Consider the following 27,681-nt stretch of genomic DNA (forward strand, 5'->3'; position numbering starts at 1 on the left):
GAAAGTAGACTAGTGATGTCGGTTGACTCAATTTTACCAGGAGCCGTTAGCGATGTCGTCTTGACGATGATGCGTTTTGCCTTCAAATCAATTAAAAGCCCTTAGTGTGCCAGTAGGTCTGCTCCAATGATTGCTGTTTTAACGTCTGCGATGATGAACGGCCATGTTATAGCCCTCCGAAGCCCGATGTTGAGCGTGAGGGTTTTGCTGCCGTAGGTGTGAATTGGGGTGTTGTTAGCCGCAAGAAGAATAAGATCTCCTCTCTGGTTTGGGCAATCATTGGAACGAGGTAGGACGCATATCGTTGAGCCAGAATCAAGTAAGAATTTTTGATGAGTCTCCTTGTCGAAGATAAAAAGGCGGCTTTCTTTGTTGTGTTGAGCACTGTTGTCAACCGCCTTGGATGAGAACAGGCTGGTTAGTTTTTTGTGGAAAAATTGCATGGGTTGTCACATCTTCTTGCTTCCTTTCCATACTTCCTGTGGAAAAAACAAACAGTACCTTTTTTTATGAAACCCTTCTTACCTTTGAAACGGATCTGTTTCTGGACTGCGTTCGAGATCTGTTTTGACTGACTTTGAGACTTTGCACGAGTGTTGTAAGGCTGGACAGTGCAGATTCTACCTCTGTCAGGCGTTGATCGAGGGAATTGTTGTTTCGACATTCATTTACCTCTGCAGCGAAAACGAGATTTGGTGCTGTCGACATGTTGTCTATGATTTTGTCTGCTATCTCAGATAAAGCAGTGAGGCCAATGTCTAGACTTGCAGAAAGAATTCCCCTCACATGGTTCGGCATTCTTGACATCCAAATTGTGGAGAGCATATCGTCGGGAACATTTTGTCCCGCAAGTCTTCTCATCTCTCTCAACAAACTTGAAGGACGCTTGTCGCCGAGTTCGAGTGATGTCATAAGCTTATTCAATTGTCGCTCCTTGGACTCAGTAAACCTCCCTATTAATTGTTTTTTTAAGGTAGGATATTTGTCAGTGACTGGTGGTGTTTGCACCAAATCCGAAACCTAATTTAGGATTTCAGGATCCAAGGCAGCGATTATGGCATTGAATTTACTGTTGTCGGAAGAGATTCTGTTGTTGTGAAACTGCGCCTCAATTTGTACAAACCACAAGGCTGGATTTATTTTCCAGAATGGTGGAATCCTGAGGTTCTTCAAGGCTGCAACTTCGGCTAGCGTTGATGCTTGCACAATAGTGTCGCTGGTGTTTGCAGCTGTACCTGCTGGTGGGTCCATGTTGGTTGTCTTATCTTGTGCTGGGTAATTTCAACGAGATCACGTCGGGGTCACCACTTTAGCGTTTGTGCTAAATAAATTCCAGACACAAGGTTTACTTTAAAACTTATAATTTATTTCTCTTAAAATTCTAATATAATGAAATTAGTTTTGGTTAAAAAACAGCGTTGCACGAGGCAGTCTAGACGAGATCAGAAATAAGAGTAAAAAAGTATCTCAAGGTGCAGCTGCGTCTAGAACGTTACTTAGGTTCTTTTTGTATCTTTCTTTTCTACGATCGCTGCGCCATCTGTCAAAGACTGGAAATTTGCAAAAGGTCGTCAATGGTCGCCACAAATGCTTGGATTCCAAACTATTAGAATTATGGTGAACTAAAACCCCGATTACGAGAGTGGATTGAGAAATCGAAACGAATCCTAATTTAGATTTCTTTGGATTTCGTTGGATCGAAAGGAGACTGCAAGTTTGAATTTACATGAAGCCGTAATAAAATCCATGATAGAAAGTTATTTCTAATTTTACAAAGGCACGATAGACTTTAAATATAAAATAACCAGAAAGGGTATTAGTTCAATTTATTGTAAACTAATAATATTTGCTTCTAATAACCCAAATGGTCATTTGAAGAACTTGTTAAAGTGTGCATTCAAGCTGTTTTCCAAGTTTTTCGGGACGTTTAACCAATTTAGTGTGGCGTTTTTGTCACGTTTTTAACAAAACAAAACAGTAGATTGGATTTTGTTATAACTTTTTCTTAACATCAATATTTTATAAGAGAATTAAGTTTTATATTTTTTCAAGAAGTTTTTACAAGTTTGTTCGTTCAATTTTTGTTTTAAATTTAACCGAATGTCAAAAACATTATTATTTGTTGAATAAGATTATCATGTTTTGTTTATAGTACAGGGTGCGTCAAAAAAACCTCTCGTATTTTTAGTAGTTTATATTTAACGCTATTTATAGATAAAATGGTATTCCGGGTATAGATAGATAGAGGTTTTCGTGCCGTTTTTAGTAATCATAATGGCGCGGCGGCGCGCGTGGCACGGTGATTATCGTGAATTTGTCGTAGAGGAATATATCCGTAATGGTGGTTCGGCGATTACTCCTTAGCGAGCATTTTGCATTCGATTTGAACTTGGACGATATGATCCTGTTCCGGATAAAAAACAATTGAAGTTTGGTTATCAAACTCTAGAGCAACGGGTTCTGCGCTAAGGAGAAAATCGTCTGGCCGACCTTTATCCGCAATGACGCCGGATAACGTGGCACGTGTAAGTGCGTCACATCTTCATATGCATATGTACAAAAATATGATCGCACAAGAATTAAGTGAGAGAGGAACCACAAAAAAGTCTGGTTCCAACAAGATGGAGCCACAGCACACACTTCACGGCGTTCGCTAACCGTTTTGAAAGAGATGTTTCCAGGGCATCCTCATTCTTTACGAGGAGACATTACCTGGCCACCAAGGTCCCTCGGTTAATCACCTTGTGATTTTTTTGGGGACATTTAAAGACCAAAGTCTACACTCATCGCCCAACATCTTTGGAAGCACTTAAGGATGCAATACTCAGGAAGTGGCAGCCATTACACCACAAATGAGCCTCTGATGGTAGTTGGACGCTTGCTATAAGCTTACTACTTTCTGAAAAAAAAAGAAGAAAAAAAATGAAGTGAAAAAAAGAAAAAATCGACGAGCAATGGAAAACTCCCGGGAAAGGCTTCGTAAATGTATTAATAATAAAGGACAATATTTAACGGATGTAATGTTTAAAACTAAGTAATAATTATTTTATTTTATGTAAAATGGCATAATATTTAATTAAAAAAATTCAATAAAATTTTTCTGTTAAATTGTTTATTTATTTGTCATTGCCTTTTAAAATATAGGAGATCTTTTTGCCGGACTCTGTATAATCGACAAATATTTTTAATTTTCAGTTCTTCAATATTTATTTTTCTAATTATTTATTTGCACTTCCCAATTTTTGTTCTCAATCTATGATCGCAATATTATTGTTTTGCAAATTATTTGTCTATTATTTGACAGTCACAATTATTTGTCAGTTCCAATCGATAGATGGAGACATCTGCCATCTATCGTTTGGAGCTGGATTAAGTAAGTATTCAATAGATGGGGGATTGCCAAACTTACAAACGTTTTGCATAAGCTAAAATTTAATAGCATAACCACTATGCATCAAACAGAACTGTGCCAGATTTAATAAAACTTTTCGGACAGACTTTACCAGTTACACCTTGCTCTACTTTCACTGATGAGATTAACGGATGTTTAAAACTATCATTCTTTTGGCGAAGTATTGAAAAAGGAAAAAAATGAATTGATTTAGAGTATCTTTCTGGATATACAGAGTAATTACTTGAATCATAACTGGCTCAGTCATAGGGCTATTTTGGCAGCCAAAAATGTTAATGTTGATGTTGTTATACCAGGCGATCTGATGTCTTTTAAATCAATCGAGTAAATTTTTCTATTAAATTTTTTAATTCGATTAAAGATTGGTTCACCTAAATATTATTTTCATGCGTAATTTGAATCCACACTACACAGCTACACGTTTGGTCATCAAATAGATCACCGGAGATATCACTGAACCATTTAAACTGGAAAGATACGACAAATAGTTTTCGAGGTAAACGTGAAAATATGAAACAAACTCCATGTTTCTCTTAACTTCCGCAATAGCTCACGTCGGATTCTTGGGGACTTTTTTTTGGTCATCACCAGACAATTTTGAAGTGAAGGCAATTTTTTTATTCATAGACTGGTCTAGTCGTAGGAATTTGTAATGTATCAAAAAAATCTTTTAAAAAATATTTTCTGTGTTTTAAGCTTTAAAAATGTAAAAAAAACATAAATTCATAACATTTTTATTTGAAAATCGTTAGGTCAATTTTTTTTTTTTTATTAATTTTGTACGTTTAAATTTGTTAACTTTTACTATGCAGTTACTTAGAGCTTACGTTTAATTTCAATTTTGTAATAAAAATTATGACCACTTTTCGAGATATTAAATTTCGAAAAAAATTTTAAATACTTTTTAAAAAAACGGAAACAACAATAAAACTTTTTTGAGTATCAAATATTAATGAAATAGTATAAGATCTTGTGCAGAAAAAAAAATATTGAAATCGATTGATCGGGGGACCCAATCTTTTCTACTTCTCTACCATCGTAATGTCATGTTTGGTTTAACTCTCGAGTGAAAAATCTTTTACGAATGAAATACTTGCTATAAAATTTCTATACGTCGAAAGTAAAAAGTTATTAAAAAACTATTAAACAGTGATTGAGGTCACAAATATGGATTTTATTTTCTAAAACACAAAACATTATCTATAATAACTTAGGTTTTTGTATTATTTATTTTAAATTGACTAGAAAATACTCCACACCCTGTGAAACTTACAGGCGTTTTTTAATAAATTATTATTTTAATTGCTCCAATTCTTAGACTTCATTATAGTTAACTAATTCCTTATCATTGCCTGAATACATTCCCTTGTCACCAGCACCATAGATAAGAGTTTCATCGCCTCCATATTTATTTCCAAAGAATGGCATAAAACGTCCAAAGTTCAAATCCTCTTTTAATTGACGATCAGGCTTTCTCCCCAATGAGACAACTTTTGCATACAGATCACTATCAACCTGTAACGCACGATCGAAATCCTTCCAATGGACAAATTTTATGTTATCCCTTGGAATTGCATCTTTTTCTATAAGCTCAATCAAGGTATTTGCATTGACTGGTTGGACTACACTGTATTCTCGTGCTGTTGGAGCTGGATTAATGTAACGTTTCTTAGGAGAACTCATTTCATCCAACTTTTTGAGCAAGTCAGAGTCTTGAAGTGAAGAGTCATCGTCCTTTAATCAAAACAACCAAAAAATAAAATTAAAAATAGGAATTTAACATTGTGTCTTTTTGTTTTGAAAAAAAAAGCTTACCAATTCATTTCTTCTTCCAATTCTTGGAATTTGTTTTGCATTTTTGAAAAAATAATTTGTAAATTGTTTGTCCGAACGACGACCCAAACGTGGAATATTTTTAGTAATTTTTAGAAAAAATCCTGGACTTTCATCGGCTAGTGTCATTGCAGTTACTGCAAGGACTACCGATAAGGATAAGAGTAAAAATGAAGAAGTCATATCTTCGACTGTGGAGGTTAAGTTTCTGTAGAATGAGTGATTAATTGTTTTCCCAGTCCTTGGGTATTTATAAGCCAAACATTTATTTAAAAATAACCCCTATGTTAATATGTTAATTAATTTTATCGATTGATTGTTCGATAGACAATATTGAAGAATGCATTTTGAGTTAACAGTTAACAAACACAAAAAAACAGGTGGCTTCTTATGCATAACGATCGGTGTTGAAACTTTGAGAATAGATGTGTACGTATTTTTATAAGGGTACGAAAAATTCAACATGTTTGATGTTAATAATCTAAAGTCTAACCTAAATACTACTTTGAAATTCTTTTGTTAATACGGCACTCTTAACAATTCGATCTCGAATAGACATGCATAATTACCTATTTAATTTTATGTTATTTGCTATTAATTTAATTCCAAAAAATTGCTAATCACTGCGCGCTTTTTGCATTCTACTAAAACTTGGTAAAAATTGATTTTCAACTTAAATATCTTTTCAAGAATATAAAAATAATTGTTGTCAACATATTCAGTAAAATGTTGAGAAAAATCTAATTCACAATTTTTTTCCACAAAAAATAAAAACCTAAAAAACATTACTTAAAGCAGGTAAAAATTTACTTTCGACTCAAACATCTTTTCAAAAACTAAAAATACTGGCTTTAAACTATTTTTATCTCATAGAAAATATTGTTTTCTACATTCAGTAAATTAAAAAGAAAAAAACCAAAGGCAAAATTGGTAAAAATTGATGTTCGGTCCTCGATAACTCGTGGACAATAGAAGATATTGACTTTAAAATCTACCTCTGTCTATATCAACTCCTACTCTTACCTCCCCGCGGTGAACATCGGGTGCGTAGTACCTCAACTGGAGATTGGGTTCTAACCCCAGTGGAAAGTTGTTGGCGGCAGCAAACGAGAGAGGCACCTCTCATTATTCAGACGGCAGCGGACGAATTCTCGGGATGGAATCAACGGTGCCGTCGGGGTGACTTCCTGGCCACGCAAAAAATACCTTTAGTTTCTAATCACCAACAAGCCTCGGATACTTACGGATTCACTGTTGACAACCTACGCAAACGAAATAAGGACAACGAACTTCGGATCTGTACGTAGAATGGTAGGTCCCTTAACAACAGTGTGAGCGAGCGCATCACGACAATCCGCATCAAGGCTAAATTCGCCAACATAAGCCTAATATGCGCGCATGCCCCAACACAAAACGAAGTTGAAGACACCAAAGACATATTGTTCGAGCTCTTGGACAAGACATATGAGCAGTGCCCTTGCTATGACATTAAAATTGTCTTAGGAGATTTTAATGCCAAGCTAGGAAGAGAAGACATATTTGGTGGCATAATCGGGAGATACAGCCTGCACGACACCACCTCCGACAACGGATTCAGGCTGACCGATTTCGCTGCGGGTCGAGACGTTCTGGTAGCCAGTACGCAGTTCACACATCTCAATACCCACCACTACCTCGTTATAGCCAAGGTACGGCTACGGATATCCCGATCCAAACCAAAACAAGTAAGTACTGTGAGAAGATTCGACGTTAGACGGCTACAATCGCAAGAGACTGCCATGTCATTTTCCGATCGAGTTTCTAATAACCTCTAAAGGAGTCCTATGCTGCTGGCATTAAGCATTGAAAACCAGTTGCAACATTGCCTTGCAGCCATCAGAGATGCCGCCTCTCAAGTGCTAGGTTTCACACGACCACCACAGCGAAACCCCTGGTTTGACGACGAATGCCGGCAAGCGCACGCAGCGAAAAAGCAGGCATACAAAACGGCGCTGCACAAAAGGACCAGAGCTGCTTGCGAACTCTACGAGCAGAAGAGGAGAAAGGAACACCGGCTTCTTAGATGGAAAAAAGAGGTCATGAGAAGCGCGCGATCGAGGAGATAGAGGGATGTCACAACGGGAATGAGGTTCGTAAATTTTATCAAAAGGTAAAAAAAACCTCCCAAGGCTGCAAGCCACGAACCGAAGCCTGTAAGGACAATCAGGGGAACATCGTAGTGGAACCGCAGTCTATGTTGAGTACACTTTTCCATATTATATAAGGGCGATGAAGAACCGAATTCCGCTCTTAGGGAGATAGAACCACTCAACCTTGGCGATGCAGATCAACAATTCCGCCTAACCGACCTTGACGAAGTGAAGATAGCTATATCTAAACTTAAGTCAAACAAAGCTGCTGGGGCTGGCGGCATCGCTGCCGAACTATTCAAAGCGGCAGGCGATGACTTGGTAGGGGAGCATGCACCAACTCATCTGCAAAATATGGTCGGAAGAAAGCATGCCCGATGAGTAGAATCTCAGCATAGTATGCCGGATACATAAGAAAGGAGTTCCTCTAAATTGCGCCAACTACAGAGGCATCAGACTCCTTAACATTGCGTATAAGATCCTGTCTGCCGTATTATGAGAACGTCTGAAGCCGTTTGTCAACAACCTGATAGGTAGTTATCAGTGTGGCTTCAGACCAGAAGAGTCTACTATCGACCAAATATTCACACTACGGCAGACCTTGGAAAAAACCCAGGAACTTCAAATCGATACCCACCATCTTTTTATCGATTTTAAAGCCGCGTATGACATCATCTATAGGAAAGAGCTCTACAGAGCAATGTCTAGTTTTGGAATCCCTGTCAAACTTATCCGTTTATGCAGAATGACGATGGAGAATGCACACTGCTCTATCAAGGTCGGAAAAGATCTTACCAATGCATTTGATGTCAAAAAAGGTTTGAGACAAGGCGGTGCACTATCACGCGACTTCTTCAACATCGTTCTATAAAGAATTGTGCAAAACTCAAACGTCAACACTAGAGGCACAATCTTCCAAAAGTCCATCCAATTACTCGGATATGCAGATGAAATTGAAATAATTGGAAGATCAAAGCGTGATATCAGTGGAGCGTCTTTGAGCACTGCGACGGAACCGAAGATGGGTTTAGGGGTCAATGAGGGCAAGACCAAGTATATTCTGTCATCAAAAAAAGAAATTGAACAACGACTTCTTGGACAAAACGTCACCATGGAGAGCTATAACTTTGAGGTACTTAAGGACTTTGTCATGTTTTGCATTCAAATCACCGGCCAAGACGAATAATTTTCTTCCAAGCTCAGTTTAAGATCCCTAAAAAGAATGTGGAGTTCTGAAGCAAAGCAAGTAACCTCTGGAGCTCCAGCCGCATAAACCGGAATCATATACATCCGCTTCCCTTGAGTGAGAGAGATGCATACAACGCAAACTTCTAGCGTCTTGAGCTCTCGCAATTCATTGTTGAATATGACTTTATAATTAATTCCTATAAAGAGAGCGACACCGCCCCCTTGAGTGGAGTCGAGTCGGTCTTTTCTTACGATATTGTAATTTTTATGAGTCAATTTGTGTTTGTGGTTTAGCTTGGGTTCGCTAGCCATAAACACATCGGGACTGTAGTCTTTCAACAATTGGAACATGTTAGCTCTTCGTTCAATCCTAATCTGTGAATTTACATTCGCAGCTAGGACTTTTAGGTGCGTCTCCGGGAGCGCACCCATTATGATATTTAAAGACCTCCCTTTAAATCTCCAGACCTCCCTTTAAATCTCCAGACCTCCCTTGATATTTCCATACCTCTCTTGAAATCTCCATATTTCCCGTGATTGTTGATATTTCCAGACCTCCCTTTAAATCTCCAGACCTCCCTGACATTTCTAGACCCCCCTTGATTTTTCCCTTGACACCTCTAGACCTTCCTATACCTTGATATTTCAAGACCTTTCCAAACCTCAATTGATAGTTTAAGACCGTTCTAGTCCTCTCTTGACTTTGACCTTTCAAGACATCTCTTGTCCTTCACCTTTAAGGACCTTAAAACCTTGACCTTTCAAGACCTCTAGACCTTGACCTTTCTGGACCTTGACCTTTCTGAACCTAGACCTTTCAAGCCCTCAAAACCTTTCAAGACATTGACGTTTCAAGACCTCTAGGCCTTGACCTTTTAAGACCTCTAGGCCTTGACCTTTCAAGACCTTGAACTTTCTCAACATTGACCTTTCAAGACCTCAAGACCTTTCAAGACATTGATATTTCAAGACCTCTAGAACTTCACCTTTTAAGACCTTTAGACCTACACCTTCCAAGACCTTTCTAGACCTTGACCTTTCAAGACCTCAAAGCTCGAAGCTTTCTCTCCTGAGTATTGAAAGCGATTAATCCGAGAATTGGATTTCAACAAAATCATAAACGATTTTCCGGCGAAAAAAGCTCGAAAGGTTCCGTTCGTTAACCCTAAAATTTAATTTTAGATAATTCTTTTTTCCCTTTATATTTATTTGTGTTTGTTTAAATTGGTTTACTTTATTTTGAAAATAATTTGGGCCGATTGGGCCTCCGCTTCTTGCCCCGAGGCCTCTGGACCTCTAAATCCCGACCTGGGAGCACACACATCACTGTGTATTAAATCCATTTTTGCATGACTCTCACTAGTTGCCTTCGTAAATGGTAAACGGTTCATTTTACATTGCGTACATACATTGAATTCTTTACTGTGTTTACAATCTATAATTCTAAAATCACTCACCAGTTTTTCAGTCTCTAATTTCCAGATGGCTTCAGTATTTCGGTGACCAAAACAAACGATGCCAATGATCAAGACAACGCACCCGGTAGGCTTTGTCTTCAACTTGTAAAACCTCTTGATTGCTTGATTCCAGTCTAAGTTTATATAGACTACCAGTCAAGTCCGCTAAAGCTACCTCTCCTCCATCCTTACTATTGATCGTACACAATTTGTTTGCAAAACTCACTGAAAATCCTTTGTCAGTTAACCGTTTATCAGATGTATGAAAGTGTAAGACCTCAAAGTTATTTATGTCTCAGAAAATCGAGATCTTTCTCGAAAAATCATACAAAAATATAATAATTGTATAGTTAATAAAATAATTGTATAAAATAAGGTGGCGCAACAGTCCGTAGAGAACCAGGGCCTAGTGACTTACAACTCTAAATAATTGTATAATTATTTTAAATTTTTGTGCGCATTAAAAAAAAAATCTTAGCTTAACCTATTTTGTCTGCTATGGAACTTGTTACCTAATTGAGGAAAGAAAGTATTGAGGAAATGCCCTAAATAACACCGTTAATAACTATTATTTACTATCATTTACTTTTATTGTAAGAAATAAATTAAACAACAAACAATATGTACTTAAATCAATGAACTCTGCGCCCATTGAGCCACCTCCGTTGGCAGAGCTTGATACTTATTGACTGCCTGTGCAATTTGTCCATAAGTCAGGGCCATCTTATGCATCTCGAATTCCTTCTGCACTTTACAGGCAATCGAACTCAATGGCATTATGAATTCCAAATTTCTCAAATGTTCAAACGCCTTAAGAACCACAGCTCGCTCCACGCCCTGCATTGTGCTGCTGACCTTGGCAAATTTCATAAATCGACTGAATATGATTTCGAAATTGAATGGATCCCTATCGTAGATCTCGGAATGATGTTTCATTGTTATGATCAGGCATAGTTCGAGTACAGACAAGCCACACATTAGCTGGACTTTGTCATCGGACTCGTAGACAGAGGATATGTGGGATATGTCCTCCGGTTTGATTGTAGGATGAGAGTCGTTGATGTGGGTGATTATTTTGAACAGGAATATCTTGAAGAAGGCTTCGCTTACATCGAAGTCGTAGATGTTTTGGAGGCAGGTACGCACTGTTGTATTGAGAGCCAATTCTTCGATGTGCTTATTCCAAGATTCGACAAACTTCTTCGAGAAACTATATTTTGAGGGATTGAAATGATTCCGCAGGAAGCAGAGTTCGGAGGAGACTTTGATTTGTTTGGCGTGCGGCATTGTTTCGCAAAGTGTCTTCAGTTCTTTCTCTGTGGGTAGTCGGAGCGATTGCCTGAACAAATCGACTCTAGATTCGAAATCATCGCTGCTCGGGAAGAGAAACACTTGTCGGTGGGAGAATCTGGATTTGACGCGTTTCTCTAGGAGTTCGATAACATCCAAGCGACAAGTGATTCCTAAAACGCACAATGGAGCCTGAGCAGATTGTGATACATCGAAAAGGTTGTACAGCAGCGTTTGGTTATGGTGGGCACAAAAGAGGTCGAACTCCTCTAAAATGAATATTACACTCTTGGACTTTTTGTTTCCAGACTTTAAGCATGCCAAGAGGAAAGCCAAATTTTCAGCAAAAGACCCGAAAACCTTGCCATTTGTGGCATTCTCTAGGTTCATTTGTACGGTTGCCGCTTTCAATGCCAGTCGATCATCTGTGTGAACTAGACCATTGAGTTGCACTATCAAGGTGTTCTTTTGGAAGTCTTTTTTCGGGAGCAGCGAGTAGAGCACTGAATTAACTAACTAAGTGAATAATACAGATTAGTATAAATGTTTTTGAAATATGAATTGTTATACTTACTGTAGTTTTTCCTGAACCTCGAGGTCCAATAAGGAGGAGGGAGTTTGATTCACCAACTTCGGCGGTACGCTCCAGGAGATCGTGAACGTTTTTCCATTCGGATTCATGCCCATGAAAACTTGTTCTATCTCTTTGGAGGCGTTCTTTGATGAATTTTCTTGCTGTGAGTGTTTCACTTGATGGCTCAGGCATTTTTAAAAAAATAAATTATCAACAAAAATAATAAAAACAACAAACAAAATGCAGTTTTAAATTGAAATGAGAAACAAAACAATTTTTTTTGTTTACATCTTATTTGACACTTACAGATGTTTTAAAAATTGCGCCAAACTATTTTCAGTGCTGCCATACACATAATGTACTAGATTATTAAAGTAATTACAGTAAAGGCCATAAAATGAAAAACTACAACTTTATAGTCGAGTCGAGTGTTCGTTTTATCATTTCAAATGTTAAAATCAAATATTTTGGAAGATTTTAAGCATATTGATATAATTATGACTTTTTATGTGTCTTTAGGACGGAATTTTTGCTTAAAACTGCATTGATTACAAATTCACCCTACATTGTGAATAGTTTTAGTGAATTTCTTTATAATAAATAAAATAAATGAAAGTTTATCTCAGTTTAAAGAGAAGTAACAAAACAATATCAACTAAGTAGGCACCAAGGCTCTAATGACTGCACCATATATTTAATTTTTATAAAATTTTAAATGACAAATTTGCACATTGACGGCTGTATGTGATCGATAACTTCACGAATTCCCTCTTTCATGTCTTGAGTATACTTATGAGCTTGGACATATGTCTTATCTTTCCCATCAGGATGTGTTAAATCACATCATTTGGTGGACAACTGTCATTACCTCTTTGAGAAAAATTACTGTCAGGAAACCTTTGTTCTAAAGTGTGACTGCCAAATTTCCACCATGTGATGAATATCAACCAAATGGCTATTGTTCCATTTATTCTACGAAATAGCATAGTTTTTACTTGTGAAATGTCGAAAGATGGCAGCTGTCCAAATAAAACACATGTACATTTTTTGTAATGACATTACTTTTTTAATATAAGGTTTGAACTTTGACATCATGTGTGTGAAATATTTCACCATTTAAATGACAAGCACGCGAATTGTTATAAACATCTATTCTTTTAACGTAATTTTTCACTACTTTTTGACACATATTAGGCGGTATCTCAGACATAATTTGACAAATGTTTTTTTTTTTAAAGTACTCAAGAGTTAAGGGATTATTTGCATAAACATGGCTTTTCGCGTAGCACCTCAAAAAAAGTTCAACGGTGTTAAATCGCACAATCTTGGTTGCCAATTGATATCACCATGACGGAATATTACACGGCCAGGAAATTTCTCTTGCAATAAAGCCAAATTAGCTCGGGTTGTGTGGCATGTCGCGCATGTCGTTTTATTGAAACCACATATTCTCGAAGTCATATTCTTCAATACAGGCAAAGTCACCAAACAGTGACTTTTTGTGGGTATAATGGCCTCTCTTTAATTACTTGAGGATTTTGAGAACCCCAAATAAGACAATTTTGTTTTTTTGAAATGTGCTTCGTCGTTGAAGAAAATTTTGTTCAAAAAATTGCTGTACACCGCCTGTTGTCCAAGCACCTATTTGAAGTATCTACGACGTTGCAAATGGTCATCCGTCTTGAGTTCTATGACCATAATCTATAGTTTAACAACTAAGTTTGACAGATTTCGAACGTCAGCCTTATACTTTTCAAACTGCAAAATGCATTTTCCTGTTCGGGAATCACCAGTTTGAGTTTATAAAATTATACCACCTTATTGCATTATTTTCTTCTGCCTCTTTGACATCCCTGTTTTCAATAATTGTAATCTCCTGTTTTACCGCCATTTCATTCACTCTTATGTCTACAGAGTCTCTTAAAGTAAGTCAGCAATATATCACTTTTTTGATTTGATGACATTTGAAATTTCTCCAGGAGTAAAATCCCCCAAAAAGTCCAAACCAAAACAACAACAAAAAAAGAAAAATCGTCTGTGGCAAGTGGCAGTGGCATTTTTTCCACTTTCAGGTTTTTCTTTCTTTTCGATTTTCTTCCGATTCCGACGTCTTCCGATTTGGTTAGACTTTGCTTGAGTTCATTCGCTGCTGCTGCTGATTAGATATTATTTTATTCCAACGCAACGGCTAACGAAAATTGAACCGACAATCATCCTTTCCTCTGCATCTGCCACCGAACCGACGAGACGACAAGAAGTCAAGTGTTTCGTCTGAGTGCTTCTCTATTATTTTCTTTGAAAACTGGTACATAAAGTGCAACCCCCTTTTCCTTACAACAATTTCTTGTGGAAAATGAAATAAATTGTTTACTAACTTTCTCTCTTGTCTTGAATTTCTTTTCTGTTTTTTTTTGAAGACCAAGTTCCTGTCCTGGTGTGTTCTGCTAGTTAATCGGGTAAAATGGTTGATTTATCAGGCTCATCGGATCCATTCCAGCAAAGCATTCCCAACGCTGTCTTCTATGCACCAGCTGTAATCGTCTTTGGACTTGCAGGTAAGTTTTTAATCCTCCAGTTCTTGATTCCTGAATGTGTTCAACCCTCAAAGTTGTGTTTTTTGTTTGATAGTGGAATGCCTTAGCTTCTTAGAATGCCCCCAAGAAGCTTTTTTACACATTACAATACAATCAGCCGAATCCCTCCAATGCAATTCAGTTAAATTTTTGTACGTTGTCCGAGAAAAAATAAAACTTCCCCCATCCGGAAAAGTCTGTTTACTATTAATTCAATTGTAGATACCTAATCAAAGTCGCACAATTGAATATCGAAAATCATGTCGTCATCGTCCACATGGAACTAACTAAAAGAGTGCTACGTACGAACTGTGAACGTCGTCGCCGCCGCCGCCAATGTTATCGACCGGTCGCTTTCGTCTCGGTTGGTACCTATCGTCGTTGGCATATGATTTCGAATGTTATGTAGGTATACGTATAGTTGTTTTTTGAACAATATTGTTTACCCAATTGGGCATTATAGATTTGAGCGTGAGCTTTTGGAAATCGCTTTTGAAGAACTATGCTGACGTTGTCAGAAAAATATAAAATTAATCCAAAAACATACCTATACAAATAATGCATAATAATTATTATAGCACAGGGAAAAAAGAAACAATTGAACCAATAAAGCTAAAGCCGGCAGTGATAGAAGGTGAATACCATGGAAGGTACTTGTACTGGTATATTTGCCGGCGGCGGCAGCAGCAGTCTCAATTGTTATCCAGCAGTTCCATTTCGTTCGTTAGTCGGAGTTGTATTGCTCCAGTTTGATTCTTTCTTCTATTTTTTTGTATTTGTCCATTGTCTCGAGAAGGTACCTAACAAAGTACCTATAGGTAGGTACTCGAAAATTGTATTTCCTGCCGCGGTTTGTGTTGAAGGTTATTTTGTTGTTGTTTTCAAATTGATATTGAATTGGCGTTTATATATTTTGTTTAATCAAGTGGCGTTAAAATTATATTTTAATTAATTTTTAAATTCCTTAACTGATTAAATAAGTGGAGTGGTAAAAAGTTGGAGATTCTGTGATAATAAATATAAAAAGAAGGAAAAAAAGATACGCAGCCGGTAGGATTCGAACCTACGCTCCCAGAGGGAATCTGATTTCGAGTCAGACGCCTTAACCACTCGGCCACGACTGCTGATTGCGAACTTATGTCAAAAGTTTGTATTTCAAATTAGCCGACAATTGAAAAATTTATTAAAATCATGACGTGTTGTTTTGATTTTTGTACTTTGATTAATTAAACTTGAATCCACGTTTTAGTTTTGATTAAACAAATACTTTACTTACCTACTTAAGGTGGCGCTTCAGTCCGGGGCGGAGCTGGGCCTCAACCAACATGCGTCTTCAGCCAGCTCGGTCCCTAGCAAGCTGTCTCCAGTTTCGCACGCCAAGTTGGTTGAGGTCCTCTCCCACCTGGGTGCGCCATCTGAGTCGCGGTCTTCCTCTACTGCGCCGTCCCTCGGGATTGGCGACATAGACAAAGTTCTTAACTACCGCGAAGTTATAGCTGTCTATGGTAACGTTTTGTCCAAGACGTCGTTGTTCAATGTCCTTTTTTGATGACAACATATACTTGGTCATGCCCTCATTGACCACTAAACCCATCTTCTTCGTTTCCGTCGCAATGCTCAAAAACGCTTCACTGACATCACGTTATGATCTTCCAATTATGTCAATATCATCTGCGTATCCGAGTAATTGGATGGACCTTTTGAGTTTTCCACAATTCTTTCCAGAACGATATTAAAGAAGTCGCATGACAGTGCATCGCGTTGTCTAAAACCTTTTTTTGACATCAAATGCATAGGTGAGATCTTTTCCGACCTTGATAGAGCAGCGTGGGATGCCAAAACTAGACATTGCTCTGTAGAGCTCTTCCTTATAGATGCTGTCATACGCGGCTTTAAAATCGATAAAGAGATGGTGGGTATCGATTTGAAGCTCTTGGGTTTTTCCAAGATCTGCCGTAGTGTGAATATTTGGTCGATAGTGGACTTTCCTGGTCTTAAGCCACACTGATAAGGACCTATCAGGTTGTTGACGAACGGCTTCAGAAGTTCACATAATACGGCAGAGAGGATCTTATATGCAATGGTAAGAAGACTGATGCCTCTGTAGTTGGCGCAATTAATAGGGTCTACTTTTTTAGTAGTAGTGAAGTAGTGAAGTAGGAAATCACCAAGTAAGTGTATTTGGTGTATTCCAAAGTGATGAAAAATACCGTGAATACACACCGGTGAAATCACTAGGATAGTTAAGTTGCTGATATACTTGGGTACTTTACATTTGTGGAAAATGAAATGAATATTCACTAAGGAATTCACTTTGCAAACCTGAACAGTTCTTTATACAGTACGGTGCAAAACCTCCAACATTTTTCTTAAAAAAATATTGTTTAGAAAATCAAACAGCTAAATTCTTTCTTTAGTTTTGAAAACTCCTTTAATATTACGCTAGGTCTAATTGTTGGGAAAAAATTAACACTCTTCACTTAAACAAAAAACAAATAACTAAATACTTTCATAGTTGGTAAAATTGCTGTGCAAAACATTTGCAACTTAGGCCTTACAAACTTTTTTTCTTTCAAACTATTTTCTTTCTTCAATGCAAGGAAATGTTAATATTCAATTGCATACCCTTTATTTTGAAGCTATAGGGTTATTATAAATCGTTTTTGGAATGTCATTCCTCTGCCTCTAAATTGCAGCGAATATGTAACTATTTTGCTTAAAAATGTTGCTCCCAATTTCCCACAGGTTTTCTATTTGGTTTAGTTCTGGGGATTGGGCTGGCCATATTAAAACCTTAATCTTTTTTTCTGCAATCCACTTTGTGCCAACTTCGACGTGTGTTTGGGATCATTGTCGTGTTGGAAGGTCCATTTCCCAATAGGCATAAGACAGCATGGTGTTACAAAGGATGTCTACATAGTCTTCAGACTTCATTATGCCCTCTACTTGTCGAATTGGCCCGATTCCTTGGCCAAAGAAGCAGCCCAAGACTAAAATTGAACCACCATTATGTTTGACCATCCCTTTAGTGTTTAGTGTATTTTGGATTCAGCCTCTCACCCCTTGGCATTGTAATTTTTCATCTTTTGCTTCAAGGCCTTCATCTTTTATGATGGCATAACACCTTTCCACTTTTGATGATTCTACAAAAAGTTAATTTTTTAATGGAATATTTTAATGAAATTTCTTTTTGTGATTCTCTTTTTTTGACATCACTCAAAATATTTGTTTCCCGCAAACCTTTTTCTTCAATTCAAAAAGAATTGATCTTAAAAAACCGTTTTATCGATCAAAGTCCCGTTTAAAATTAACTAAACAAATAAAGCTACACGTAATCATTATTGTTTTTGTAAAAGCAGTGAATTTGTAGAACTTGCCTGTGGACCGGTGCTTTAAGATTATGAACAATAAGGTGACACAAACAAAAGAGCAATAGAAATAATTTGATTGGAACAGCTTTTAAATACATACACAAATGTTTGATTTTTTGATAGGCGGTGATAGTTGCAAATGTTTTGCACAGTACTGTAAATGAATATTGACTAGTGATTACATCAGGCAAACAAATGTTACTCATTCATTGGTGCAAAATGCCCTGATGAAAAATGTGGAGAATATGCATTGAAACTATACTGTTTTCAATCTCACTCTCAATTTTCTTATCTACAGTTTCTAAAACTAGTGCGCTATTACTAGAACTGCTCTCACTTACTCTGCTATTTAAACTATTCATTTCCTGCTTTGCCAAGCGTTTAAATTGCTCCTACCAAAACTAAAACTCATTTTAATTTAAATTTATTTACAAACAAATTTTACCAAATTAATATTCACTTTTTAACACTTTGATATTGACTTTTTTACACTTTTAGATTTTATTTTCTTTAACTCTTTTTAATAACTATTCCTTTAAATATCGGCTTTACGAAATTGTTGACACTGTGAACAATGGACTTCAACTGAAAAAATAAACAATAGAAGAAAAGGATTGTATGTAATTAAATCCTAACCTAATTGCTGGAAAACCCAAACGCATTTTGTATCTCTTCTGTTTCTCGAAAAAAGAAATAATGCTTACAATTACCCCGGACACTGTGTATTGTTCTTGGAAATAACTTTGTTTCTACAAGCAAACCGAGCTGAGGATTGCGAGCCAAAGTTTTTATGATATGGAAAAAACCCGAACGTGCAATCCTTCAACCATCCGTCGCCATCACCGTCGGCCGATGTTGTTGGAAATTACTTCGTTTCTCGAAGCGAACCAGGCTGAAGAACGGGAACGGCAATTTCGTAATATATGTTTAAAACCCAAGCATTGAAATTCTGAAACTGAGGCCAATCTCCGTATAACTATTCAGTGGCAGGTATAAAGAGAAGAGAAGACAAATAAACATCACAAAGCCCATCTCATGCTTCATCGTAAGATCATAGGAGAAACGCAATGCCTTTCAGTAAGGATTTCATTGCATGCTATTCCTCAATGATTCGAGTAGGTGAATTCAATGCTTTGGTGTTTTCACACAAAACTTTCATTGGTGAGCAAATTTCCTACTGGGAAATATCTTATGAAAAAACACGTTATTTTTTTGAAAATTTTGATATGGGAAGAGAAACATTTCGTGTTTTAGTTCCCCAAAAAAATTATGTTTGGTTTGCGTCAGCGTTGTTACTCAGGCCTCCAAAATTTTGTTTGAATTTGTTTCGCATAAAGTTTTTCTAGCCACTATTTTCTCATCTTAATTTTAACAATATAATCAGGTGAAATTTTGTTTTGTCTTTGTGGCATTTATTTTCCACAAAATAAGAAATTTCATTTGGCATTTAATTTCAAAAAGAACAAAATGCTGTTTCTTTAAAAGTCAATTGGATCAAAAGCTTTTTTAATATTGTATTTGTATATTTTAGACCACTTTAATTTAGTGTTAATTTAGAAGTTGTTGATTTTCAAAAATATAAGAATAGCATAAAACAATTTATATCAGTCCTCAATCGCCAAGCTTTGTAATCTGTAATAAAACTTTTGACTTAAACTAAAATAAATCAATTTATTCTTGATCCCGATCTGTCAAACTACACACATTTTATTGACAGATTTACCACTCTGCACCAACAATAATACAATTTTTAAACAAATCAAAATTTACCCATGGAAAACCCCATAAATACAACTTAATACATACTAAACTCAAGCCTGCATATCTAAAATAACAACACCTGATTTATTTGAAAGTTTGCACTTTGTTTATAAATTTTAGAGGATACAATTATTTTAAATAATTTAGTATGCTACTTATCATTTTTGTTGGCATCTAAGTTGACTTATTTGACTTGAAAAAAGACGTGGCTTTTTGTTCGGTTAGGTTTTGAAATCCATAAACTCATCTATAAAAGGTCATTAATTTCGTGGTTTTAAGTCGGTAGCGTAACATTGACACCTGTCATTACACGTGTTATAATATTGGGCAGGTTTCAGACAACATTGGGGACTTCAACTGCATTCTTTGACCGTTAATAATGACCAACGCAACTACTTAGTTTTTCAAGTGTCATAAATTTCAAACTCAGAACTTTACTTCACAAACCTCTACCTTCAGTTCATTCTACAAAAACTTCCAAAAACATCATTGTCTAAAACACGCTTCTCAGGCAAGCTACAAGTCCATCGGAATTTGTATTTTGTATTGTTAAGAAATATAATTTTTTTTTTACTTTCAGAAGGATCCCTTTTACACAAAAATTAAAAGACTAATAAAGTTGAGCTTTCAGTTGGATGAAGAAACGTGATCAACTGTCATTTTGACATAAGTAGACATGACTTGGTAAATGGGCAGGTTCAGACGACACATAAAGAAATTGAAAGCGTCGCAAGTTTCTGGTATCTGATCGGGCAGCCGCCAAAAAATTGCCTTCCAGTTAAGGCACTTTATGGGAAAGTTGACTAAAAAGTTAGCCAACAAAACTCCCCCTGACTTTCAAGTCAAGTCTGCTTATGTCAAAATGACAGTTGATCATGTTGTTTTGCATTCAACTGAAAGCTGGACTTTATTACTCTATGATTTATTTATTTTCTGCAGAATTCCATCGAATGTTTAGTGTAATAGGGTTCTTTGTCAAATTGGAAAAGAAAAAAGTAATATTCCTTTACAATACATAAATAAAATCGTGATGGGCTTGCAGCTTGTCTGAGAGGTATTTTTTAGACAAAAGTGTTTTAAGTAGTTTTTATACGGTGAAATGAAGTAGTTTTTATACGATGAAAAATGAACGTAGAAGAAAGTTACTTCACTAAAATTCCAAGTTTGAAACTTATGACACTTGAAAAACTAAATAGTTCACTGTACAATGCAGTTGCCTTATTTAGAAGACAATTTTTTGGCAGCTGTCTAATCAGATATTAGAAACTTCCTTCAACTTCAGTCCCTTATATCGTCTGAAACTGCACATTGAAACTCTGGATGGATAGATTCAAGTCCGAACACTCCACCACTGTTATTTATATTAATTCGTTTCTAGATTGACATCCTCGTTTTTCTTCGCATGATAAGCTCATTAAAATCCAATCTCGATAGCATTCAATGGGGAATCAAAAACCGTGTGGAATAGCGTCCTGATGGCACTATCCGTGAGCGGCACTTTCATCGAGGAACCTAATCAACTTTCAGTATTCGTAATGTGTATCACAGCCACCTCTTATGGAATGATCACATATTCGAAATTGCCAAAAATGATGATAGGTGCATAGGGTTTCTCCGACTCTCGATGCAAGAAATTTATCACCCCTTCTGAATGACCTGTAGTTTACAAAGCCTTCATTAGTCCAAAACTTGATTAGATAGATAAAAATTGTATTGAATTAAAGTAAAATGTACATTAAACACCAAAATGTTTACAAAAATCATTATAGCATGGCGATTGCCGTCTGCAGATCGACAACAAAACACAATGAATGTAAAAGCCCTCAATATAATTACTTTTCTATATTTAAAAAGGTATTTATATTTTTTCAACTATGTACATACATATATACAGTTCATGATAGATTACAAATAATTTAAAAACCAGTGAATAGAAACACAAGCAGAAATCTTCGTTCGTTTTGCAAAATTAAGATTGACAACATTCATTTTATCCAATAAACGTATCACTTGATCTTCCTATAAAAAGTATTTTCTGAATACATTCCTTCTGATTTCTCTGAGAATGGGGAATTTTCCCGAAGTGGAAAGTATCCTCTCTTTCTGATAGGTTGCACATATTACACTCTAGTGGTAAATCAGCTCCGTGTGGAATGAAATTTAAATTTATTAGTTCACTACGTAGTCTGACCATTATAGAAATCATTATTGGAATCCTTAAAATAGTTGTTCTCTGCAAGGTTATGATTTAATCTGCTGTAAGTTGTTCTGTTCAAGAAATTAGACTTCAAAATTATTTCTTACAAGATGTTTTTAGCGGCTGTTAAATCCTCGATGGGTAAATTAAAATTAATTAGACATTCCTGGGCAAGCTCTTGCCACTCTCGATACCAACTATTTTGATCTTGTATCGCTTTTATGGCCACTCTTTTCACGACCCGTGAATCATTCATTTTAAAAACGTTAAGCAAAAAGTCCGCTTGTACATAACTCCTGTGTTTTGATAAATAAAGGAGAGAGACCCGTTTCCAGCTTTGAAATATTTTTTTTTATGAAGTACGTTAGGTGTATTTCAACTGAATTGTACTTTTTACATCCCCATACCTGCGATCCATATAAAAGTATGCTTGTAGCAACTGCTTCAAATACTTTAAACTTGCTACTATGTGCTATACGCTTATTCATGAAGCATTGTTTCCATGTCATATTAATAGTAGTTTTCGCCTAAACCAATTTCTCTTTAACGTGTTTTTCCATATTTAAATCATTTGTAACAGTAATGACAAGGTATTTGTAGTCTCGCACACATTCAATATTTTCGCGATTAAAGCTCCATTTTTCATTTGATGCATTACGTCTACCACTACTTTAAATAACCATAACCTTCGATTTATCGATATTTACTATTAGATTCCATAGCTGACAATACTGGTAAACCCTGTTAATCATGAGCTGCAGAGTTTCCGGTGAATACGCAAGCATGACTATATCATCTGGAAAAGGAGTGTCTTAATCCGCATCCCTGCCAAATCCACTCCACCCGGGAGGTAGTTTAAAAGTCATCTATGAATAATCAAAGTAGAGCTTAATGTACATTTCTGTCTCATTCTGATGAGGTTTCAAACCAGTCTGAGAGTTCTTCACCTGTACATGCAGCCGCCCTTGTTCCTCTATATAGGTGCTCAAGAACGCGACCAAACTTCAATGATATCCCAAGACTATACAGCTTATAGAATAGTGCACCTCTATTGATTGTATCGCCTTAAAATCGATAAAAAATACATATGTACATCTTTTTCTTTGTTTCGAGAAATTCTCTGCTAAGCTCCTTAATATAAAAATGTTATCTATTGCTGAATATCTCGGTCTAAATCCAGCCTGAAACTCCCTCAGCAATTTTCCGGTCTCAATCCAACTAACAAGACGCTTATGTGTCTCATATATTTGAGAAGCTATCCCTAAAACTAGTTTGGATAGAATCCAAAATAGAGTTTTGAAAATGATATCCGATGGTATTATAACCGAATCATTTACATCATTCGAACACAGTCGCAATGTTTCTTGCTTCTCGTTGTTTTACCAATATTTTTACAAACAATATTTGTTCAAACAATTCAATAGTAATATTCGCACTTCCAGGGATACTCATCAATTTCCCTTTGACGTACTGTCAAGCATTAAGATTCTTTTTTTAACCATACATCGAGAATGTGGAAAACTTTACCCGACTCTGTTTTTCCCTTCCATTATTATGTTTAGAATTTCAAGACCGGTATACCCTCTGAAATATTTCCCTATTTTTCTAAAGCTCGCACTGTGATTAAACTTTTTACCATGCTAAGACTTTTAATAACTTTAAAAAATGTATTGCTATATCGAAAATTGTATGACCCTGTATTTTTGATTTGTTTTCATCCCTGATCAATTATATGCCAATCAATTCTGTGAGCTTTTTGATCGGAAAATCAATGATTCAAATAGTTTGAGAACTTGAATAAAACGCCCAGGCTACCAAGAAAATAGACAATAATCTTTATGAGTCTATTTTCTTCCCTTTTTAAAAGAAATCCATTTTGAGCATAGTTTATTGATGTAATAAAATAATAAAAGTGATTTATCAGATAAAAAATTAAAATATGTAATTATTTTCTAAGAAGTAGCTGTGTATCGATATTTTCACTGCATTACCTCTGATGTTGACATTTGTATAATAAATATCTTATCAGTTGTTCAATAATTCTCCAGATGAGATACAATCGTAATCTTATCTAAACTCTTCAAGAACATGCCGTTTACTTCAAATGTAGGTTTGTAAGCTTATGTCAATTAGGAATACAACAAAAAAAACTGCTTTGATTAGTTTTATCAAAAATAATCTTTAACAATCGAGAACAAAATTAAAAATAAAAAATAATTATAAAAATATTCCTCCATCACTGTTAAATCCACCTTGCATGTACTTAGAGTTCCTAGTTTGTGTTCCAAAAAACATTTTTGTCCAATTCTTTGTTCAGTAGAAAATCCGGCATGTTACGTGTTCGAAAAATAAGCTAAAAATAAACTAAAACAATTAAAACTCTAATGAGTCGCGTTTTCATTTTCTTTCACGCTAAACATTCATAAGGATATTTTAACTAATTATAATCCAACTGAAAACAACAACAACAACTAACCACAATCAAATGTCTAAGGCAATTAATTTAAAACGGAACTAATACAAACTATTATAATTTAATTAATCAGCAAAACAATATCACTTATCCTCATCCAAAGAAAAAATATTTTCTAAAACATGGAAGGCCAAATCATTCGTGAAGAAACTCTCATCGATAGAGATGTTGAAGTCGGTTCCGGCTTAGGCAACATGATTAATTCCGGTCAATTTGAAATGCCCAGCTTGGAGAATATTATGAGTTTAATTGATTCTATGAAAGATATTAGCGATGAAGAACGCGAATCTCTTAAAGCGAGTATAATGTTCCCTGACGCAGACGCTGCTGATAAAATGCGGCAACAATTTGAATCAACTAATCAATTGAGACCTTCTTCGATTGATTATTTCTTATTCCTGGCAATGGTGGGATTGATTGCTTTGGTTTTTGGTAAGCAAACAAAATCACACACATAATAATATAAAATTTAAAAAATGTTTATGGAATTAATTGAGATAGTTAACAACAATAAGCACAACAACCTGTCAGCAGGAATTCCTCCATTTATTCAAATTTAAACAATTCATGAAATTGCAATTATTGTTTAACGTATTTATATGAAGTTGTGAAAATAAAAAAAAGCACCTCAGTAAGTATCTAAAGCTGTTATCTGATCCGATAAGGTTTCCCAATAATTCAAATTTAAATTATTGTCAATAAAATAGAATTATATTACCCCCTCGGTTCGATACAGTTGTGTCGACTGAACTTCTCCGTCTCGATGATTTTGATAAGAATTCGCCGCATATTGCAGAATTAGTATTCGAAGATAAATCGGAAGCATAACACCGATCCTCTTCAATGGCTTCTATAGACCTGCTAACCGAAGAAGGCGGCGGCGACATCGGCAGCACCTTTGACGATGATTTGCTCAATCGATTGCGAGATACTGTACGCAATGTGATGGACAGCAATAAAATCAGGGCTGATTCCAAGGCCGTTGAGCAAATTATGAATAGAATAGTAAATTTGAAATCAAAATACGAATCATTATCTCCAAGTGAGAAGGAAGAATTCTCACAACAAATGCAAGACTCTTTTGAGAAAACCATCTCGTCTCTTGAAACCAATATTTCGGAACAGGAGCCATATAAGCAATTCTTCCATTGCTCACTGTTTATTTACGTGGGTGTTGTTTTGACTTTTGGTTAGCAAAGGAATGAATATTTATTAATTTTAATTATTACCTATTTTCTGTTTGCAATCGATTTCTAAAATGATTTATTTATATTTTGTTTTTCAGCTCTCTTTGGATACAAATTGTACAAATCTCTCATGGAAAAGAAACTCAAAAAGCAGGAGAAACAGAAAAACAACAAAAAATCAAAGAAAACCAAGCAAAAGTGAATATAAACAAAAAAGTGCTTTTATAGTTTTTCTTTTTTCTAATTAAATATTAAATCAAAACAAAAATATATATACACATTCCTTGTCTTCAACAAAAACACAAAACAAAAGATTGAAAATAACAATGCAGTGCATTGACAGCTAAGTACTTGTGATACTGACTAAAATGTTAATATTAAACAAAAAACACAAATACAAATATATTTAATTAAAAATAAAATGTATTACTATAGTTCTCATTAAAAATTTAAGAAAATAAAAAACAATTTAAATGTAATTTTTTTGTTTGTTTAAAATTTTAACAAAAATTCAAAAGTTGAAGGCAATAATGTTATTAAAACAAAATTTATATATATATATAAAAATTCTTATAGTTCAGCCAAAAATTTACAAAAAAATAAACAACACAAAATACTAGAAAAGGAATTAAAAAAATAAAATAAAATATTAATACAAAATGTAAAAGATGCAATTGAAATATGTAATAATAATATACATTTTGAGAATGTAAATCTTTTTTTTTTTTTGTAGGCTTACGACGTATTAACTATAATGATGCTTTTTCATACCAAATATACTGATTTCCTTTTTTGAAATAAAACAAAAAAACTATTAAAATATTGTTTTTCTTTTTCAATTATAATTTATTTAAATTTTTAAACATCAAGTCAAAGTTAGAAGATTAAAAGCAACAAGGTGGTGTTTTGTGTTTAAGATAAATGGAATAATGGAAATTTCGTTCACTATTGATGGTAAAGAATATAACACTGGCTGCATTTTTTCCTGGCAATAAAATTGCACTTTTCAAATGTGTTTTTATGGCTTTAACTCAAATAAAACTTCAAAATTAATGTAATACGTATATTACTTTTTTAAATTTGAAAAAAAAAAACGTATGTATATATGTAAGGCTTTTGAGGCAGCTTTTCTTCAATAAAATCCGTGATTGTTTTCCAAATCTATAATCCTTTTCTTCAATATTCAGTTGAAATATTTATATTATTTCATATTATATTTGATAAATCTTCATAAGTTGTTAGATTTCATGTGTCTAACAAAAAATTCAAAGACACGTTAAAACATTTATGCTAAAAGGGTTTTCGGAAAAAGGCAAAATGGTTTAAAAGTAAGTTTTTTCTTGTAACGAATCTGTTGTTTTTGAAATACATTGAATAAATAACGTTGACAAAGGTTGTTTTTTAAAGCTTAAGCATATAGACAGAATTAAAGTTTGTATTCAAAATCAGCATTATAAACTAAATCCCAAACGTATTTTTCAAAAATCGCCTTGTTGGAGGTAAAATTCATTGAATAACAAGATCAAAATTTTCAGGAGAGCAAAAAAACGGGGATACGCTCATTAAAAATAGGAAAATGATAAATCATTCAAAATTTCCACTCAATTCCCTTTTTTTAAACTAATTTTAAAATTATCTAACCTTTTTTTAAATTAAACCTCGACTCATTACATCAACACTTTATCTCGAATTTGGAAAAAATTGCACTTAGTGACTTTTACCTCCAAGCAGACGAAAAATTAACGTATCAAATTCAAGGTATTCTGAAAAATTCATATAGAATAAAAAAAATGCTTAAAACTATTGAAAATTTCCTTAAAGTAATCTAAAAGAAAAATTTTGCTCTTTGTAAAATCATCACACGCGATTCCTTCCCTGAATAATATATATAGTTCGATAATACATTTACAGTGGTGAACACTAAAATAGCAGTTGTTAATAAATTAAAGAAATATGGAAACAAACTAACATAATTATATAAAAAACAAAACTATTCTAAAGAAAGGTATTTGGAAAAGCCAAATTATAAGGAGTTTAATTTGATTGCAGCGCTTTTTCCTAACATTGAAAAAAAAATTAATTCTCATTTTAATTTTTACAAAACTACTGTTATTTTTGTATGGGATTGAGAAGTTGTATATTGAAATCTATTTTGGTTCCTTTTTTCAAACCAAAACATTTTGTCTTCAATCTTTTTAAACTTGACCTCAAACTACGAAGTTCATGAACTAGAGTT

At 35.0% G+C, this 27,681-nt stretch overlaps 3 protein-coding genes and 1 non-coding gene across 6 annotated transcripts; 1 reads left to right on the forward strand and 3 right to left on the reverse strand.

Moving 5' to 3' along the window:
* Positions 1 to 4,659: 4,659 nt before the first annotated feature.
* On the reverse strand, positions 4,660 to 5,450 carry LOC129951422 (uncharacterized). The gene is made up of 2 exons (XM_056063552.1): positions 5,228 to 5,450; positions 4,660 to 5,146 (listed from the first exon to the last, which is right to left on the reverse strand). The coding sequence occupies exons 1-2, from the start codon at positions 5,426 to 5,428 to the stop codon at positions 4,727 to 4,729; spliced, it is 621 nt and encodes a 206-aa protein (XP_055919527.1). The 5' UTR covers positions 5,429 to 5,450; the 3' UTR covers positions 4,660 to 4,726.
* A 5,131-nt stretch (positions 5,451 to 10,581) lies between these two features.
* LOC129951420 (origin recognition complex subunit 4) lies at positions 10,582 to 12,193 on the reverse strand. The gene is made up of 2 exons (XM_056063550.1): positions 11,884 to 12,193; positions 10,582 to 11,825 (listed from the first exon to the last, which is right to left on the reverse strand). Exons 1-2 carry the CDS (start codon positions 12,073 to 12,075, stop codon positions 10,647 to 10,649), a joined length of 1,371 nt encoding a protein of 456 aa, XP_055919525.1. The 5' UTR covers positions 12,076 to 12,193; the 3' UTR covers positions 10,582 to 10,646.
* A 2,884-nt stretch (positions 12,194 to 15,077) lies between these two features.
* LOC129951423 (uncharacterized) lies at positions 15,078 to 25,855 on the forward strand. Of its 3 annotated transcripts, none has more exons than XM_056063554.1 (3): positions 15,078 to 15,252; positions 24,332 to 24,690; positions 25,544 to 25,855. In XM_056063554.1, exons 2-3 carry the CDS (start codon positions 24,381 to 24,383, stop codon positions 25,645 to 25,647), a joined length of 414 nt encoding a protein of 137 aa, XP_055919529.1. In that variant the 5' UTR covers positions 15,078 to 15,252; positions 24,332 to 24,380; the 3' UTR covers positions 25,648 to 25,855. The 3 variants fall into 3 exon arrangements, with proteins under 3 accessions (XP_055919529.1, XP_055919530.1, XP_055919528.1); XM_056063555.1 differs by lacking the exon at positions 15,078 to 15,252 and adding an exon at positions 15,291 to 15,306; XM_056063553.1 differs by lacking the exons at positions 15,078 to 15,252; positions 24,332 to 24,690 and adding an exon at positions 24,867 to 25,447.
* Positions 15,499 to 15,580, reverse strand: Trnas-cga (transfer RNA serine (anticodon CGA)). Its single transcript has one exon. It is a non-coding gene; the product is annotated as a tRNA-Ser (tRNA).
* Positions 25,856 to 27,681: the final 1,826 nt, after the last annotated feature.

Source organism: Eupeodes corollae, chromosome 3 (genome assembly GCF_945859685.1).
Source record: "Eupeodes corollae chromosome 3, idEupCoro1.1, whole genome shotgun sequence".
In the NCBI taxonomy this organism is placed as follows: Eukaryota; Metazoa; Arthropoda; class Insecta; order Diptera; family Syrphidae; genus Eupeodes; species Eupeodes corollae.